General features: G+C 38.0%; 1 protein-coding gene across 4 annotated transcripts in view; it reads left to right on the forward strand.

Annotated features, from left to right (window-relative positions):
- Window positions 1-17,820, forward strand: part of EPB41L4A (erythrocyte membrane protein band 4.1 like 4A) — a 229,509-nt gene that overhangs the window by 76,310 nt on the left and 135,379 nt on the right. For all 4 annotated transcript variants that reach the window (XM_081052913.1, XM_081052915.1, XM_081052916.1 and 1 more), the window contains exon 2: window positions 10,277-10,381. In XM_081052913.1, coding sequence (XP_080909039.1) covers window positions 10,277-10,381 — 105 coding nt within the window. The remainder of the gene's footprint in view (window positions 1-10,276; window positions 10,382-17,820) is intronic.

Below are 17,820 nucleotides of genomic sequence, written 5' to 3' on the forward strand. Positions count from 1 at the left end.
TGTGCAAGATAAAATAAACTGCTTTTCCCAATCCTTAAAAAATTCTAACAAAGTAAGGGCTTGATCATGATAACATGATGAAACAACACAGGAGTTGGGAACATTGCTTGGTCTTTCCTACTAGGATTACCACTTGGGAAAAGAGCCATTTGTACCAAAGGGGAATTTCTAGTTGAGGAAACCAAATATTTATTATGTTAACAAGGGAGACTCTTAAGAGTACCAGATAACAAGCCAGTACCCTGGTACATAGGGATAAGCTTTAGGATATGCCAGAAACAAGGGTGGGAGGAAGTGTGACAGTGCAGGGAAATTAAAGGTGGGTATGAAATAAGCTTTTCACTGGAAATTTTTGAGGATGTCCTATCTAACATACGTGTCTTACCTAGCTAACTTAGAAAGACAGAAGTAACAGAGTGTGTTGGTGTATACTTTGACTCTTCTCCGTGGGGAATCTGCATTTCTAGACTGAGAACAACTGTATATTACCATTGATCTGATGATCTCTAGTTGTGTAGCTCTATTTTAAAAACTATCCAAATTTAGTGGCTTGAAACAGCAGCCATTTTATTACGTTTCAGGGTTTGTTGATCAGGACATCGAGCAGAGCTTGGCTGGGCAATTTTTCTCCGTGTGCTACTGGTTGTGGACTTATTGGTTTTGATCAGGCAGTTGGGCTGTTCTGGAGGGCCTAGGATGTCCTCATTCACAGGCCTGGCAACTTGACAGACGTCTGAAAGATTGGGCTCAGCTGAGCCCCACTCCTCCTTATGTAGTCTCAGGATCCTTCCACATGTTCTCTAGCAGGGTGGTTAGACTTCTTTCATGATGATTCAAGTTTCCAAGACCCCACTAGAAAACAGCCAGTTGTTATAAAAGCTATACTGGGCCTGGCTTAGCAACGACTTCTGCAATACTCTGTCAGTGAAAGCTGTCATAGGCTAGCTCAGAAGCAAGGAGAGGGGAGTTTGACCTTTCGGTGGGGAAGAAAGTCAAAAAATTTGCAGCAAATTTTTGCTGCACCACACCTTGGAAAAAGTAGGAGATGAATGTGTTTTTAAAACTTTTACTTAAACCTTGTATATGAAATAGAATGTTTATTGTTTTTAGCATGAATTTATCATTGCTAATCTTAAACAGTACATTTCAAGTTTTGAAATACAGTCTTTTCATCATTCAAATTAAAGTTCAAATGGTTATACTTTTAACTGAGGGATTATGTTTGTAAATCCTTGACTTAGCACATGTTCTCCTGTTCTGAAAGGTTTATGAGCTTTACAAATATAAGCATTTAAATATCCTGAATAAAGCATGTTTATTAATGAATTCTCAAGATTTCATTTTCAGTGTGTATAACCTACTTTTATTTTTCCTTAAAAAATTTAAAGGAGGGTTGTGGTTGTGAAAATGTCTTACATTGTCCATTGTCTCAGTATTGATTTTACTGTCTGACCTGTGATGACTAGAATGGATGTGGTAGAGTTTCTGTTCACTTTATGTCTCTTTTATTACTGATGAAACGTTTTTAGCTCAAAGGTTTAATTTCTAAAAACTTATAAGATAAATCAAATCAGATTTGCAGAAAAGTTGCAAAGACGAAGAGAATTCCTGAATGTCCTTCACTCAGCTTCCTCTAGCGTTAATATCTTATGTAATCATGTTATAGCTGTCAAAACCAGGAAATTAACATTTTTATTTAAAAAATCTATACTTTTCCAAAAGAAAACAATTTTAGTGAGAAGCATGACATTATTTTTACATCTTCGCACATTAATTTCTGACTTACTAGAAGATAGCTGGATTCTCATACCTGCGTTATGCACTCGCCACAAAGATGACCACCAACGATTCAGTCACTCATGTCATTCCTCCTACCAAGAGATGAAATATGTTTCCCTTCCCTTTCTATCTGGGCTGATCCTTTGACTTTGGCCAACATAGTATAACAAGAGATGCTGTGCTAGGTCTGAGCTTTAAGAAGCTGGGCAGCTTCTACTCTTGCTCTCTCAGAGCCCTGAGTCACCATGTGATGAAGTCAGACTACTCTGCTGGACAGAGAGGATTTAGAGGATGAGAGACTGTGGGGGAGCGGGGGGCGAGAGACAGAGAGAGAGAGAGGAGACTGACCAACCGAGACCCAGCCAGCCTCCAGATAGTCCAGTCACCTCAGGTGAGATGTCAGTGTGTGAATGAAGCCAACATGGGTGGTTGAGCCCATGTGAACTTCTCCTGCCAACATCAGATAGAGCAGATATTAGTTGTTTCTTCCAAGCCTTGCCCAACTTACAGAATCCTGAGCAAGTTGTGGTAGTTGCTTTAAGTCGAGTTTTGAGGTAATTGGTTTGCACAGCAATAGATAACAGAAAACTTAAAGTCTGAGAAAAGTTTATCAGTGTGGAAAACTTTTATACATGAGAAATATAAGCAGCACCTTGAAAAATGAACACATTTTACTGTTTGTGACTAAATGAGGGCTTTCTCGACAGATTCCTCACCTTGAGGGTGAAAATAACTCTTAGTCAAAGACCATCAGATGATAGTTAACAATACTTGGTCTGAGAAGCCGTTAGCCTTGGTGCTTGAGAAATGTCTCCTTCATGCTTCTGCTTTACCTTATCCTAATAGGCCTGAGGTTAAAAAAATAAATAAATAAATAAGGTGATTTATGTTGTCCCAGAAAACTTGGCGTCTATTATGTTAAAAATGCTAGATAAAAATACAGTGGATTTTAAAGGCATAACATTAAAGAATTATTTGAAGTCTTAATTTCCCCTTTGTGAAGGAGTAAACTTTTTGAAGGAGTTTGTCTTGAATGTAAGTTATTCTGTGCAGCTGGCAAAAACCTGCCTTTCTGGTTTGTAGTATCATGTTAATCAGCAAAGGTGTTATTACTCATTTGAAGAATTCTTTGTTCTGCTTGAAAGTCTCTCTGATGGTATTTTCTAATAAACTTGTTCTACTTGGGAGTCTTTCTCTACGTTTATAAGCCTCTTGTAGCTCTGTTCTTTCCAGAATGTTGCTAGCATGTCTGTAATAAAAGTAATCTATTGCTGTTTGCTAAGAATTAAGTGTCATATAATTCACAATCCAGAAATATATTGCAGGCGTTTATTTACTCTAATTCGAAAAGTAAGTTAATATATTGTAACATTTAAATGAAGTTTTTCTGAATGGAGTTATAAAATAAAAAGTTATAAAAAAAAATGCTTCCTTTATTTTCTTCTTACCTGTTTCATATCCAATCTCTTTTGTTTTCCTGATGATGGAAAACCAAATTCCTGTCAGATTTATTTTATGACATAAAGAAAACTGTACATCCTATAAGATTTATATAAAACATTTATTATCAGACCCCTTTATTTTTTGGTATCTTGTAAATTTCAAATATAAGCTACTTCTTCCTTATACTAACTACCTTTAGAGTCTGAGTCTGTTGGAATTATATGACAATGAAACAAAATCTGTTTCTTTTTTTTTTTAATTAAAAGTAAACTAAGTAGCTTTCAATCAGCTATACACTGAGGTTAGGATAACTGGATCCATCCATCTTTCTCTTTGCTTTCACAGGTCTGATTAGTCAAGGTAAATGGAAATATTCATTAAGAGGCAGGAAGAAAAGGTTTAATTCATAGGCCGCCATGTTTTCAGTACTGACTCTCTTCCTTGTTTGTTGGCTCTTAGCATTAATTCGGTGAACTTTTAGGGTGTTCTTACATGTGTAAATTATTGGATGGCATGGAAAGGAAGTGGTGTTTAATGCTCAGTACCTCCTTTCAAAATGTCTAAATATTAGAAAAGTTAAGAGAAAGAGAAAATGGCGTTAGTAAAGGCAGATTAGTGTAAGTCTCAGAGATGGGCAAAATGACACTTTGTAGGTTCAATGGAGGCAGCAGAGGTCATAATGAGGTTGAGGGGGGAAATGGCAGGTTTTGTGGAGAAGGTGGCATTAGAACTGGGTCTTGAAGGATATGTGGGATTTTGATGATGACAGAGAACGGGGAAGATATTCCAGATAAAGAGAACAGTGCAGGCAAGCCAAGGCCCAGGGAGACCTCATGAATTCCTGTCCTGATATTTGTGTTATTGCTCAACTCCCAGGTTTCATTAACGGAGGCCCATTAGCTGACTAAGACAATGTTTGAATTTATTCTTCTTCCAGAAAAATCCTCGGGCATGTTGCTAAGTGCTGTGATCATAGTTGTACCTTTTTAGTAGCATCTTAGAAATTTCTCATTCTGGCAGAGATTTCTTCTATAATAGAAATGGTCAGAAAGAACTGGAATGGTACTAAATGCAGCCACGTTTATGTCTTTCCTTTGTCAAGTGCTGAAAGAAGTAAAGGTAAGAGACAAGTGTTTCTTACACTTCCAATGAGCGTAATCATCTGATTTGAAAATGAAGCCTGCACCTCAGCACATAGGGACTGGGACACACTAGTATTGAACAGCCTGTTAGGTCTGCCTGCCGAAGGGCTCCGGAAGAATTCAGATTAAAAAGTCTTAGAGTAACATTTTTTGTGGGAAAGGGGAATGTGAATTGTTTCTATGTAAACATAGTCAACAAATTGGTAGCTCAACACCACAGTCCTATCTTGCTCTATACGGTTTCCTTACTTAACACCTCTTATTGTCTGAACCAGATCCACAAAAGAACTACCTCCATGAGCCAAGAAGTAATGACTAGTTTCTACTTGGCGTACTTAAAAAAAAAAAAAAATGTGTTTTTACGCAAGTAAAATGTGTGTGTGGTAACTAGTCAAATGCACAGAAAAAGCTTCTGATGAAAACCAAGTTCTTCCCTGTCTTCTAGAAACTTTCTAGAAGGGCTTCTTTAGGGTTCTGATGGGCCAATCAACTGCTTTGCCCGTAGAGGTTCTTTGTATTACATTCTGGGTGCATGTTGCTCTCCTCTGGTTTCATTAGCGTGCTTTTTCCATCTTCTAGAGAGATTAATCATTTGCTGGCATGTAATTGGTACTCAATAAATATTTGAATGAATGAAGTCATGTTTCTTTTATAATATCCTTGATGGTACTTGCTTGTCCTTTTCTAATAATAAATCCTGGAACTAGTCTGTTCTTTGCCCAGTGTGCTTCTAGTTTGTTCTTTGGCTCTATTGTCCGTTCTCTATCAGTTCTTAATTTCTTTATTCAAGGATGATTTCTTCCAAACCTGAAGACTTTCAACCTAAACTGCAAAATACAGCCCACAGGCAGTCTCTAGGAAGAACCCACATGAAAAATGAAATTATCTGTACATGTAAAAGCAGAAGGCACAACAATGGAATACAAATTGGGGGAAGGGTGATTGGAAGGGGTTACTGAGGGGAAAACTGGCAGAAATGTGAGCTGGTGATATGCACCCTCCACCCCAGTAGCTAATTTACTGCCGGCATCCATGCTTTCTGAGTCTTGTCATATTACAATGTGACACATGAGAATTAAGAGGTTTCTATGTATGTTTGCTTCAAGTAGTGACAGAAATATAGCATTTCTGAAGTTCATCTGGCTTTCCTCCAGGTGCGTGTATAGACACACCCATAATATCCAGAAAGCTGTACAGGGAATCATGAAACATCATGTTTTCTCTTAGGTCAGCTCTGGAGTCATTGCATAACACTGCGTACTTTCCTTATGCTTTCTCTGTATAGGATAACAAATATGCTGAAGTATGATATTTGTAAAGAATTTTCAGCACTAGATTCTATATAAATGCAAAACTGTCACAGAGGATCGACAGACTACGTTCTGATATTTTTGGAATAATAGCTTTGGAAAATGATGATTCCTTCTGTGCATGAAATTTTTGCAATTTCCATATACTTTCCAAATTACTAGCTGGTTTTCCAACCTTGCTTTTGTGTATATTTTTCATGAGATAAAAAAAGAATATTATATCTTTTTTATACTTCATAATATGTATGAAAAAGCTAACATTTCTTGTGGAAGTAGAAGCAAAAAATATTTTTCGTAAAGACAGCCTTGATATATATATATTCGTAAAATCTGCCCCATAAGGACAATTCATTCTACTTTTGTTTACAAAGCACTTCTTGATCTGCTTGCAATAGGAATTGTGTGGTTCTACCTGCTCTAGTTACCCTGTCTGTTCTTGTCTGTGGCTGACTAGGAGAACGGACCCAGGGGAGAGATTAGATCAAGATGGAATAGTAGCCTCGTATGCCAGCCTCCCAGAAATATTTTGAAGTAACAGGAAAGATATGTGTGCATTTTTCCACAGCAGTCTGGAAAATAAGAAAGGCTAATCTCAGCTGGCCAGAAACTATTAAAAAAAAAAATTCCTGAGGCAAAAGGCAAATGTGAAACAATTGCAGATGAAAATCATACTCCAATATGTGGGCAGCAGAACTATGGAAGGAGATAGTGATGGAGTAAGGCTTGCTCTGAATTTAGTGGTTGTGGATTTATTGGTATAAGAGAAGACCTAAGCAACCATCCGGGTGACGTCTGTAGAACTTGCAAAACACCCAGTGTTTTTTCAGTAAAATGCCTTTCATGGTTCCTTAGCAAGAGTCAGCTATTATTGTTTGTGACCAAGAACTCTGCTTGATGCAACCATATTTCTATGATAAACTCTTTGTATTCATGATATTTTTAGTATACAGCTGTATGCTAAATTTACTATACTCTTACTCAGGACTTTTACTTGGGACCCTGGCATGGGTCTTGGACCCAAACACACATATTCACTGCTCTCACAGGGCAAGGAGGCTGGTGGAATGCCTGGCTGTTCCTATTTAATACTTCAAGAATGCTGGGAAACACAGCTTAGGGGTGGGTCACTGTTGCTCCTTGTCACAATTGACTATCTCTGGATGAGCGAATTCTCAACTCTTCCTTCATCTTTGCTTCACTTACTCAGGAGTCAAAATCCTTAGCTGAAACCAGGTCATGTGCCGTGGCCCAGCTGCCAGGTGCTACAGAGTCTGGATCCTGCCTCCACCAAGACTCATAGAGGGGGAAATCCTTTCCAAATAGGGAGGTGGCTTGATATTATACACCCAGAACAAAAGAACTAAAATGGGAAATTCTCTATTAAGAATATTTAACATCAGAAACTCTTAATATAACTCAAATGAAAGAACAAAAATCTCATGATCATCTCAGAGTCCCATGAAGAAATTGATAAAATTATCATTCATTGTTGATTAAAAATCAAAACAGAATAAAAGAAAAAGAACAAAAAGCAGGAATGAGAGGAACTTCTCTTTGATAAAGGGTATATACAAAGAGCGGTATAGCAGCCATTATACTCAGTGGTGACATTTTTGAAGCTGTTCCATTGAAGTCAATAAGAAGAGAAGGATCGGATGTTCTCACAACTCTCTGTCGTTCTTTAATTGAGGCCCCAGCCAATGCAGTAAGAAAAACAAATATGGAGGAGGCATTTTGGAGAAGAAGAACTGGAACACATACTCTTTGTAGAAAATGTGATTATATGAAAACACGCCACAAACTCATATCATTAATGTGAGTTTAGCAAGACGGCTGGGAAATAGAGAAACCAGTTGCTTACCAATACATTAGCAGTAGCCATTCAGAAAGAATAATATACCAATAAGGCTATAAAATAACTAAGAATAAGCCTGTATTAGTTTTCTATTACTGCACAACGAACTTTCACAATGGGGGTATAGTGGCTTAAATATACCCCCATTTGTTATCTCACCAGTCTATAAGTCAGAAGTCTAGGATGGCATGGCTGGGTTCTCTGCTCAGTCTCAAAAAGCTGAAATCAAGGTGTTGGTGGCTGGGCTTTTATCTGAAGTCTCTGGGGACAGATCCACTCCCAAACTCTCACATTGTTATCAAATCCCTGGCTGTAGAACTGAGGTGCCCATTTTCTTACTGGCTGTCAGCTAGGGCCCACTCTCAGCTCCTTGAGGCTGTTCTCATTGCTTTCTCAGACGGCTCCCTCCATCTTTCAAGTTGTTCTCATGCTTTGGATATCTTTTACTTCCCCATCTGACTTTCTCTTTTGCTCGAGAAAGTGCTTTGCTTGTAAAAACCCAAATGATTAGATCAGATTTTACATCAATGCTCTCCCTATATTAAGGCCAACTGTAACATAACATATCACAATCAGAGGAGTATTATTTCATCAAATTTACCAGTTCTAAGGATTACAGCAGGATGAATTTTTGGAGTGGGGGGTGGGGCATTTTGTAAATTGTGTCTGCCGCAAAGCCCAAGTAGAATTTTATAAGACCTACATGAAAAAAACAGTATAAAATTTTTTGATGGATGTAAAAGAAAACCACATAGGTTTCACTTTGTAAATACATCATCCCCCCAAGTCTGTTAATTAAATTGAATTCTAGTCCGATTCCCAACAGAATTGTTTATTAAATTGGCAAAATGGTTTTAAACTTCCTCTAGTAGAGAAAAATACCTAAGAATTGGCAAAGACAATTTTGAAAAAGAATGATGGATATCAGCAAATTAAACTAAACTCATTAAAATCTTTGAGGATTGGTCCAGGAATAATCCATGGGCTAGAATGAGGGTTCATTTGGTAGATGATAAAGTTGTTTCAAATCCAAAGGGAAATGATAGCCTTTCTGGTAAATGGTACAGTTGTCTATCCTTTGGAAACAAAGTAAGGCCCTTATCACTAGCACAAAAATAATTTCCGCATAGAGTGAAGAACTAAATATACTAAACTGTAGTAGAAGTACTTAGTAGAATTTGCTGATAAACTTTGGGTTAGAGAATGCCTAACCCAAATGCTAGGAAATGCAGTTGATTACTAAGCACATGATGGAGGAATTACCCCTTACCGCGTTTTTTGTTCAATCAGATTGGCAAAATTTTGCTCAATCCAAATGTTGGCAAAGGTGTGAGGAAACATACTCTCATTGAATGAATTATAATGGTCTTTTTGGCAGTGCCTATTGTAATTTTAAGTATGCATATCCTTCGAATGAGTAATTTACTTCCAGATTTTTACCCAAGCTGAAGACATAGGTACATAAGCACAACAAGGCATTTACTTGATGTGGCATTGTTATGATGCCAGCAACCTAAAGATCTATCCTAGAAGGGCTTTTTATTTATAAATCTAATGGGTTTTGAAAAAGGGACCAATTAAGTTTAACCAAGATAAGTTAAAGGAAAACAAAATACCTATGGGATTTGAAATAAGAGTCATTTTCTCCCAGTTGTGTTTTCTCACCTCTTATCACCCATTTAATTATTCATTTAATCAAAACATTTCCTTTACATTACAAATTCATTTTCTAAAAGCAGGACAGTATTGAGTGCTCACCATACAGGAGTAAGCGTGTAATGGGAATTCTCTGAGAGAAAATGCAACTGAACAAAGCCCTACTTCATTAACACAATGTGTGACCTCTTGGGGATTTCTTTCACTATCCTGTTGTATCTGCTAGTGATTGGACAAAAGAAAGGAAACATCTCTATCTGTACATATACCATGGAAATGGATGATTTTCAAGGTTAATGTGGTATGCGGAATAGTGCTTGCTGATTAAATGTTTATCTCATATGTGTGAATAATTGGTATTTAAGAATCATAATCATGATAATTAAATGATAATCATAATTTAAAGGATCTATGTATGTAGTGGGAGGGAGGAGGAGATTAGATTGTTAGATTGAGGTCAGCATTTACAAAGCAGCCAAGGGAAACGTTTTCTTTATCTCTTTGCTTATGTGAAAGATAAAGTAAAAAATATCTTCACTGGGGCTTTTCAGAACATTAACTTTGACATCTCTATGTGTTTTTTAGTTGAGGATCGAAAATAAAAGCTTTGGCTATTGTTATTTTGACTTTCTATATCTTCTGTATTTGTTGGAAGAGTAATGCTGTAGGTGAAGATTTCTCTTTAAAGTGAAAGAATTGTGGGATTTTAACCAAAATAAGGGTTTTTTGATGAATTTATTAGATGCTCTTTATATAAAAGATTATCTTTATTGAAAGAATTTTGTCCTGAAAAAAGAAAAGAATTTTGTACTGAAGATAATTTACAATCCCATAAGGAAAGAAGTTTATATTAATTTAAAACCCACCACATTTCGAGATTGCTTTCCAAGGCAATTTCTTTAATGCACTTTACTTAAAATCCTATTTTTCATTGTAATTGCGGCAGAATTTACAGAGGGAACTATGGGCTAATAAAATTGCTCCCGTTGTGAGCAAAGCTAATAAAAACTGGGAACTCTGACTGTGTCCCACTGAGGAAGACAAAACACCTTGTTAAAAAATAATAATAACACTATGAATTATTTTTGCAGAAGTCAACGAAAGGCTCCGTTGTCCTTGACCACGTATTCCGTCATATAAACCTTGTGGAGATAGATTATTTTGGTCTGCGTTACTGTGACAGAAGCCATCAGACAGTGAGTACAATGACTTCGTATTAAATTATTCTGCTTATAAAATTTAATTCTATCTCTGGCCGTTCCTGATGTGGTTTTAGGTGGTTAGTGTCCTTGTAAATGAAAATGACTGAAAACCTTAAACATATTTTCCCTTGCTAATTTCTTTGCAACTTTTTTTCTTCTCACCAAAAATCTGTAGAGTTGCAGGATTCACAACTCATATGTGTGTACTCCTCTTTGCAGATGACTTACCTGGTTTCCAGTTTTGCTACCATATCATAGAAAGAACATGCCATCTGTACTGTTAAGAGGTCTAAATAAACCACTTAATGTGTTAGGAGGCAAATGGTGGGTCTCTTGAAGTGAGAGATATTGTTGCCTTTAAAAAAGTGAATGATTAAAGAGAAGAAATACATGCAGTGTACAAAGGTGCCTACTTTTTAGAAGTTAGTCAAGGAATTGTAAAATAAAATAAGTAGGAGTTCTCATTCATGAGCTTGATGGTATAAGAATAATAAAGGTAACTGAGCTTTTTCTATCTGATGTCAATTGTTCTCAAGGGCTTAATTGAGAACATCTTCCTGCCTGGATGGTTAGAGTTACTAAGAAACTCACCACGTTGGTTAGTATTGATTCCTATGGTTATAAAGCAGAAAAGCTCTTTCTTGTATGATGAACAGAGGAAAGACTTTGTAGGTACAAAAGGGTATTTGTTAGTGACTTTTGTTTTAGTCTGAGAAAGTTCTTCACCTCAAGTAGACAGTCTTATTATGCAAAATGCTTATGTTTACCTTACAAATACCCTGTTAATGTTCCTTTTATTTTTCATGCTGCTTACCTCCTGTTGAAATGAAGCTTTCCTCCTCTTCCTTCCTCAGTTCTTCTCCTAGCCTCCACTGGGGTTATCTGGGGTCTATTCAATGAGGGACTTGATTCTCTGCCCAGGTCCCAGAAATGTGCTAGGATGAGAAGAGGCAGGCAAATGTAATGTTGTTGATGGTGATAAGTTGGGATTTTTCTTGAGCTAGTTCTTTACGTGTTCTGTTTAATAGGAGGATTCGCAAAGTAGGAATAAAAAGTTGGGTGTGTTGGTTAGCTTTCCTCAGAAAGGAATAGCTTTCTAAGGGCAAACAGTCATTAATGCACATTTCAAAGGAAGAGAATGGGCATATTCAGAAGTTCACTGAATTCTATCCCATACAGGTCATAAGGCAATACAGCACAACTGTAAACCTATATTGAAAGATTAGATTGAAGGTTGTAGAAGATATCTTGCATTACATTCATAGTTTTGAAATAGCATTTTTCCTAACCGAAAAATAATACAGTTTTCTGATCTTATCTAGTGTGTTAGACCTTGCCTGGAAAGATTGACTGTCTTGCTAAAATTATGTAGACCTTATCTGCCTTTTTTTATTTTTATTTTTTACTTTCCAAAGGGGAAAAAAAATGTGGAACGCTAGAATTTCAAACAATGGCCTGTGTAGTTGTGAAAGAATTAGCAGTTGGTTTTGATAATTTATTCAAAGTTTTCTAGGGCTTTTGTTAAGACCCCAAAGTTTTCTTTTTTCTACCTTTATTCCTAAGGGCTGGCATTTGTGATAGTGTTTGTAATACGGGTGTTTTAGGAGAAAATAAATTACACAATTGGAAAGGAAAAGCCCTTAAGTCATGTTTTTTGATTAGGTGTCTAAATCACATGAAAAAAAGATTTTTTTTTACCTACTAAATTTCTTTCTAATGAACTCAGATAAAATAGAGGTGATTTCTAAACATTGCCTAATCTTTGCATGTTCACATGTCTGATTGGTTTATGTTCCTTTTAATTGTGGGAAGCCGTGAGAATAGGGTCATGAAAATTTACCTTTCCTCTAGGTAACACTTTCACCAAAGCACTCGGTTCTGGAGGGCTGATAGAGTACGTCTGGGTAGGAATATGTGATCCCATTCCTGACTCTCTTCTCTTGGGTACTGAGGCAAAATTTAGGGTCTCCCTCAGGAAAAGCTCAGGCAGGCTTTTCATTCCAGGAGGGCAACCACCCAAGGCACAACTTTAAGTTTCTAGGGAAGTTATTGATAAACCCATATTCATATTTCCCTGTCTTCTCTATTAGTAGGAGCAGCCCTATGTATCCCATAGTTACATAAGGTAAATATCCCATAGTTACTTAAATAAGAATTTAAAGGACAATCCTATGTTAGAATGGCAAAGGGCATGGTGAAAAGTCTTTGTTTTAAAATAGAGTTATAATTTCCATGAATACACCTGCATTACGGAACATCAGATTGGATTTTGTGTATTGCTTTGCTTTTTTTCATGCAACCAATAGTTTATTTTGAATGGGGAATTCCTGTATAACAAGCTATAGTATAAATAAAATCTACATAGAGAAGGCTTTGAGTCCCTAAAAAGGACCACTTAGGTCAAATCTTGAGGCAAATAGAAAGAGGAAGTGAGAGAAAGAGCTTTGGGGATAAAAGGGAATAAAGATGACAAGGAAAGCAGAGATGGCTCACTCACATCAGTTGAAAGCCTTAGGCTCCCCTCCTCTCAGCAACCCATCATGCCTTGGGGCTATGCCCCAAACTCTGGTGGTGGTGATGGGGGTGTTGAGGGGATGGGAGTGGGTAACCTGCAGCACTGCTAGTCAGCCAGTTATGGTCAAAGTATAAGCATGCAAAGTATAAGCAAGTGAGCTGGACTGTGAGATTTAGTGCGTGTTGTATGAGATGATAATTAGAGAAGTAGAGAGCCACATGCCTGATGAACATGTCCCTAGGACAGGTGGACCTCACATGGCAGAGAATCTGTCTGCCCTAGAGGAACTAGATGTGTTATCGTCATCACCCATCACCTTCATTGTCATCAAAGCACCAGGAACTGTTGAACATTTTCCATATGTTGGCATTAAGTGCTCAGAACACCTGTACAAGTTCAGTTTTATTATGCTGCCATTAGAGATGAAGAAACAAAGCTAAAAAGGTTAAGCAACTTCTCTAAGGTCACATAACCAACAAATATTAGGATCAGAATTCAAACTCAAGTCTTAATGTCTCCAAGATCTTTCAACCACTGTAATATCCTGACTGGAATGCATGTAAGATGAAAAGGTTTGCATACTAAGGATAAGGATACCAAGGCATTCTCTCTTTCTATGCAATTTACACATTAATGTTTGTTGAGAGGAGTTAAATGACATTTTACAATAAAGCGAACCTCTCAGATTGACCTTGTGGCAAGAGAGACCGTTTACGTCTTTGTGTATGCATTCGGGTCGGTCACCAGTTATTTAATGAACACCTAATACGTACAGGCCATGTGCTAGAGTTTTCTCTGTTTTGAATTCTCAGGAATTCTTGGAAAAGGGAATTTACTGGCTGGAACATTAAATGGAAAAATACAAATTTTATTAAGCTATATATATCAAACCATTCCTGGGAAGTTCATGTAACAAATGCATTGACTCAGGTGGCACTTATGTGTGAAGAGAAATTGCTAGCTAGATAGAAGAAAACCTTGGTGAAGCAAACTTCTAAGGAGTACAGCTGACTTGATTTGGAACACTCTGGGGTACCATAATTTCTTCACTTCTCAGGTAGGGTCTGGAAAAGAACGTCTCGGACGTAAACACCGTTCTTCATGAAGACACGTTTACTGAGACTGAATTAACACAGTGCTGCATGTGTTAACCCAGACTTACTTTTATCAAACAGTTCTCTGAAAGATGTACCATGAAGTTCATACTTGCGGTTCCTTTTCCCAAAGACAAACGTGAAATCATTTAGCCTGGGCACAGAGCCTACTTTCTGTTCTGCTCTGCTCTCTGTCATCAGGTTCTTTCTTGACCCAGCTCGTCTGCAGGGGATACAGCTCTTTGATGTCTTGGACTTACAGAAAATTTCCAGCCTCGAGTTAAGGTGGATGTGAGACAGTCTGTCATAGGGATTAAAAGAACACACGTAGGCGTCAGAGAGATCCAGATTTGTATCCTGGTTCTACCACTTATTAGTTGTCAATATTTAAAATTCTCTTAAAGTACTGACTATTCATCTAGAGCAGCAGAATTTCCAGAAAAGTCTGTTCCCTCTGGTATATCCTAGAACTGCCTATCACCAGTTTACTTACTCGCTCAGAAGGCTAACACCTTCTCGTTCTCCTGGTGTACGGCCCAGCAGCTCAGCGTGGTGTATCTCTACTTTGAATGGGTACCAGCTCTGTCTATGCTTTGTGTCCTAATCCCCAGCACTTTACAAGGCAAAAGGGACTTTACAGATATAACTAAATTAAGGATTTTGTAATGAGGAAATTATCCTGGATTGTCCAGTAAAAGCAGAGTTTAGAGGCATGCATTTACTGGAAGGGGGTCTTGATCCAAGGTATGCAGGCAATCCCTAGAAGCTGGGAGAGGTAAGGAAGTGGTTCTCCTCTGGATCTTTCAGAAGAAACGCAGCTCTGCCTCCACTTTGATTTTAGCCCAGTGTCTTAGTCAGTTCGGGCTGTGTAATGAATTACCATAGACTGCGTGGTTTAAACAAGGAACATTCACTTCTCATAGTTCTGGAGGCTGGAAGCCTGAGCTCAGGGTGCCAGCATGGTTGGGTTCTGTACGATTCCTCTTCTAGGCGGTAGACGGTTGACTTCTTGTTATAACTTCATGTAGTAAAAAGAGAGCTAGCTAGCTTTCTGGCTATTTCTTATGGGCACTAATCCCATACTTGAGGGCTCTATCCTGCTGACCTAATTAATTCTTGAAGGTCCTACCTCCAGATCCCATCTCATCAGGATGAGAGTTTCAGCACTGAACCTCAAGGAGACACAAACATTCATTCTGTTGCACCCACTGAGACTATTTTGGACTTCTGAAATTGTAAGATAATAAATTGCTGTTGTCACAGTAGCAAAAAGAAACTGATACCCATGGTTACATAGGTGCATTTTTTCTTGCTTGCTCTGTGGAAATCTAAGGACTTGCTTGTTTGGCTTTACCACATTGGGCAGAAATCCGAAGCACTGTTCCTTCCCCTGGGTATCATGGCGTATATCCTTCTGCAGATGCTCAGGATTTCTGTGGTTCAGGCTGCATGGACATCCTTAGACAGTGGTAAGGATTATTAGTTGAGGCTTCAAAATTATTTAGACTCCTTGTTACGAGAGAGGGATGGCGAGATCTATTAATGATAGATGGAGAATTGAAATGATAGTGCAGGCTTCTTCACTTTTAAGAATTGGGTAAATTTGAAATGACTATGAGGCTGGGAGGAACATGAGCCAGCCCTTTGGGGGTTCAGAAGTTATTATAAATGGAATGACTGCCTTTGGAGTCACAAGATGGGTCTGAATCCTGTATCTGCTCCTAATGAATCAAGTCACTTAATTTTTCTGAATCTTGAGAATCATAATGCTTCCCTTCCCCAACTGTCAGGATTGTTATAGCACCAAATTAGAGAACACATGAAAGCTTTTTGTCGATTATAAGGTGTTAAACATTTAAGAGGACTTTCCTCTTGAAACTAGGATGGAGGAAAATATTCCTGGTTGTATAGATACTTAAAGATGGAGTAGAGAAAAGAAGGAAACAGTTGGAGGGAAGAAGAGAGAAAATCAAATAAGCTCTGGACTCTTAAATACTTGGGAGATTTTTGCAGCTAAGTTTTGTTGATATTGAAAGCAGTAATAGGGATAAATGTGCTATTCCCATACAACTTCTGGTTTTGAAATTAGTTATAATCGCGTCTTGTTTTAATGTTAGCATTTGAGGCTCCTTTACAAATTACTCCTTCAAAAGCAGTAGTTCTATATAATTAAGCCTTTTCTCAGAATGTGAAATTCAACCTGGCTTTGAGAATCAGGCTGCTGGATCTGCTGCCCTGTGACTTTAGAAGTCAAAGAAGGAGGGAAACATGTAGCATAGAGATACAGCCAGCATGTAAATAGTCTTTTCCTTTAATGAACTCTTCTTGTCTTCATCAAGACTGTAAAAAATAATGTAAATGGAGCCACTTTAAAATGGACTTGGATCAGAGCTGCCATCCCAGCAGCTCTGCCTTGCATGTTTTCCTCCTCAAACTTTTGAAATGTTAAAAAGAGCAAACTAGCCTTTGGACTGGGCCTAAACAGCGTTGTATCCCAAACAATTGTTTGTAAAGATAACACGAAACCAGATATTATGACTAATCGACTGAAAATTAAAAACATTCTTTAGAGTTAACATCACTATGTTAGCTTAGCTGCACTTACAGACATGCCTTCCTTTATTGATGTAATCGTTCCCCTTCCCTTTCTCATATTAAATACCCTTGCCTTTACCTGCTAATTGGAACACTTTTTGGGTTTCTGCTGGAATAAGTGCTTCCAGAATAGCTATTCTTTGGATCTCAAATAAACTCTTGTTGTCTCTCACTTTGCCCTTTTATTTTTAAGTTAACTAACAATGAAAGCAATGATACGATACCTTCCCAACTTCTTGACCCTCCACACAGACTTAGTTGCTTCTTACCCAGCTTCTCTTCTCCCCTCCTCTACTCTCACCTCGCCTTTTTTCCCCTCCCCTCCCCTCCCCTCAGCCCAAATACCTCTTACCTGGATCTTATCACGTCTCACTTCTATATCTTTAACCCTCTCTCCCTCTATTCTCTCTCCCATCAGGGTTTGGGCATGTTTAAGTCTCTCCTATTTAAAACCACTCTTCCCCCGCTCCCATGCCCTCCTCTGTCTATTGCGGTATTCACTGGGTGTCACACCTGAACTCCAGAAAGCGCATCTAAATTCATTACTTCCATTTCTCAAATCTGATTTATTCCTAAACTTCTCACAGTTCAGCTTCGATACCTATCATACCACTGACATCGTCCTCAGAGGTCTCCAGTTGCTAAATCCAAGTGATACTTTCAACTCTTATCTTTCTTGACCTTTCCGTTGCATTGACCCTCATCATTCACTCTTTGAAATCTTCTCATTTTGCTCTAAAGACAGCACGTGCTCTTTGTTTGCCTCTTTTCAAGTTTTCTTCTGGTTATTCCTGTTCAGTCTTCTTTAGGATCACTTCTCCTCTGCCTATTTCGTAAAATGCTGATATTCACCAGGATTTTGTCCTTGATTCTCTTAACGCTGTCACTGGGTACAGGCTCACACGTTAAATACTATCTCTTCGGACACTGTCTCTGAAATAATTTCCTTTATAAATACACGCTAAACTGTGTATGTATTTGTATCTCCCTCTGCCTCCAATGCTCTGAGTCTTACTGAGCAAACACCATCCTCGTCCACGGAGCACTAACCGGCAGGCTCTTCCATGAGTAAAGGTGTTCTTCGTATCCCAATGTATTGTATTTCGCGGTGTGAGTGAAAGTTGACATTCTGTAATTTTATGTTATGGTAAACACCCATAATAACTGATGAGATGTGTGTACATAATGACATGAGTCTTCTTATGAAGAAAGAAAGGGAGTTTGTCATG

Source organism: Rhinolophus hipposideros, assembly GCF_964194185.1.
Source record: "Rhinolophus hipposideros genome assembly, chromosome: 7".
Taxonomy (NCBI): Eukaryota; Metazoa; Chordata; class Mammalia; order Chiroptera; family Rhinolophidae; genus Rhinolophus; species Rhinolophus hipposideros.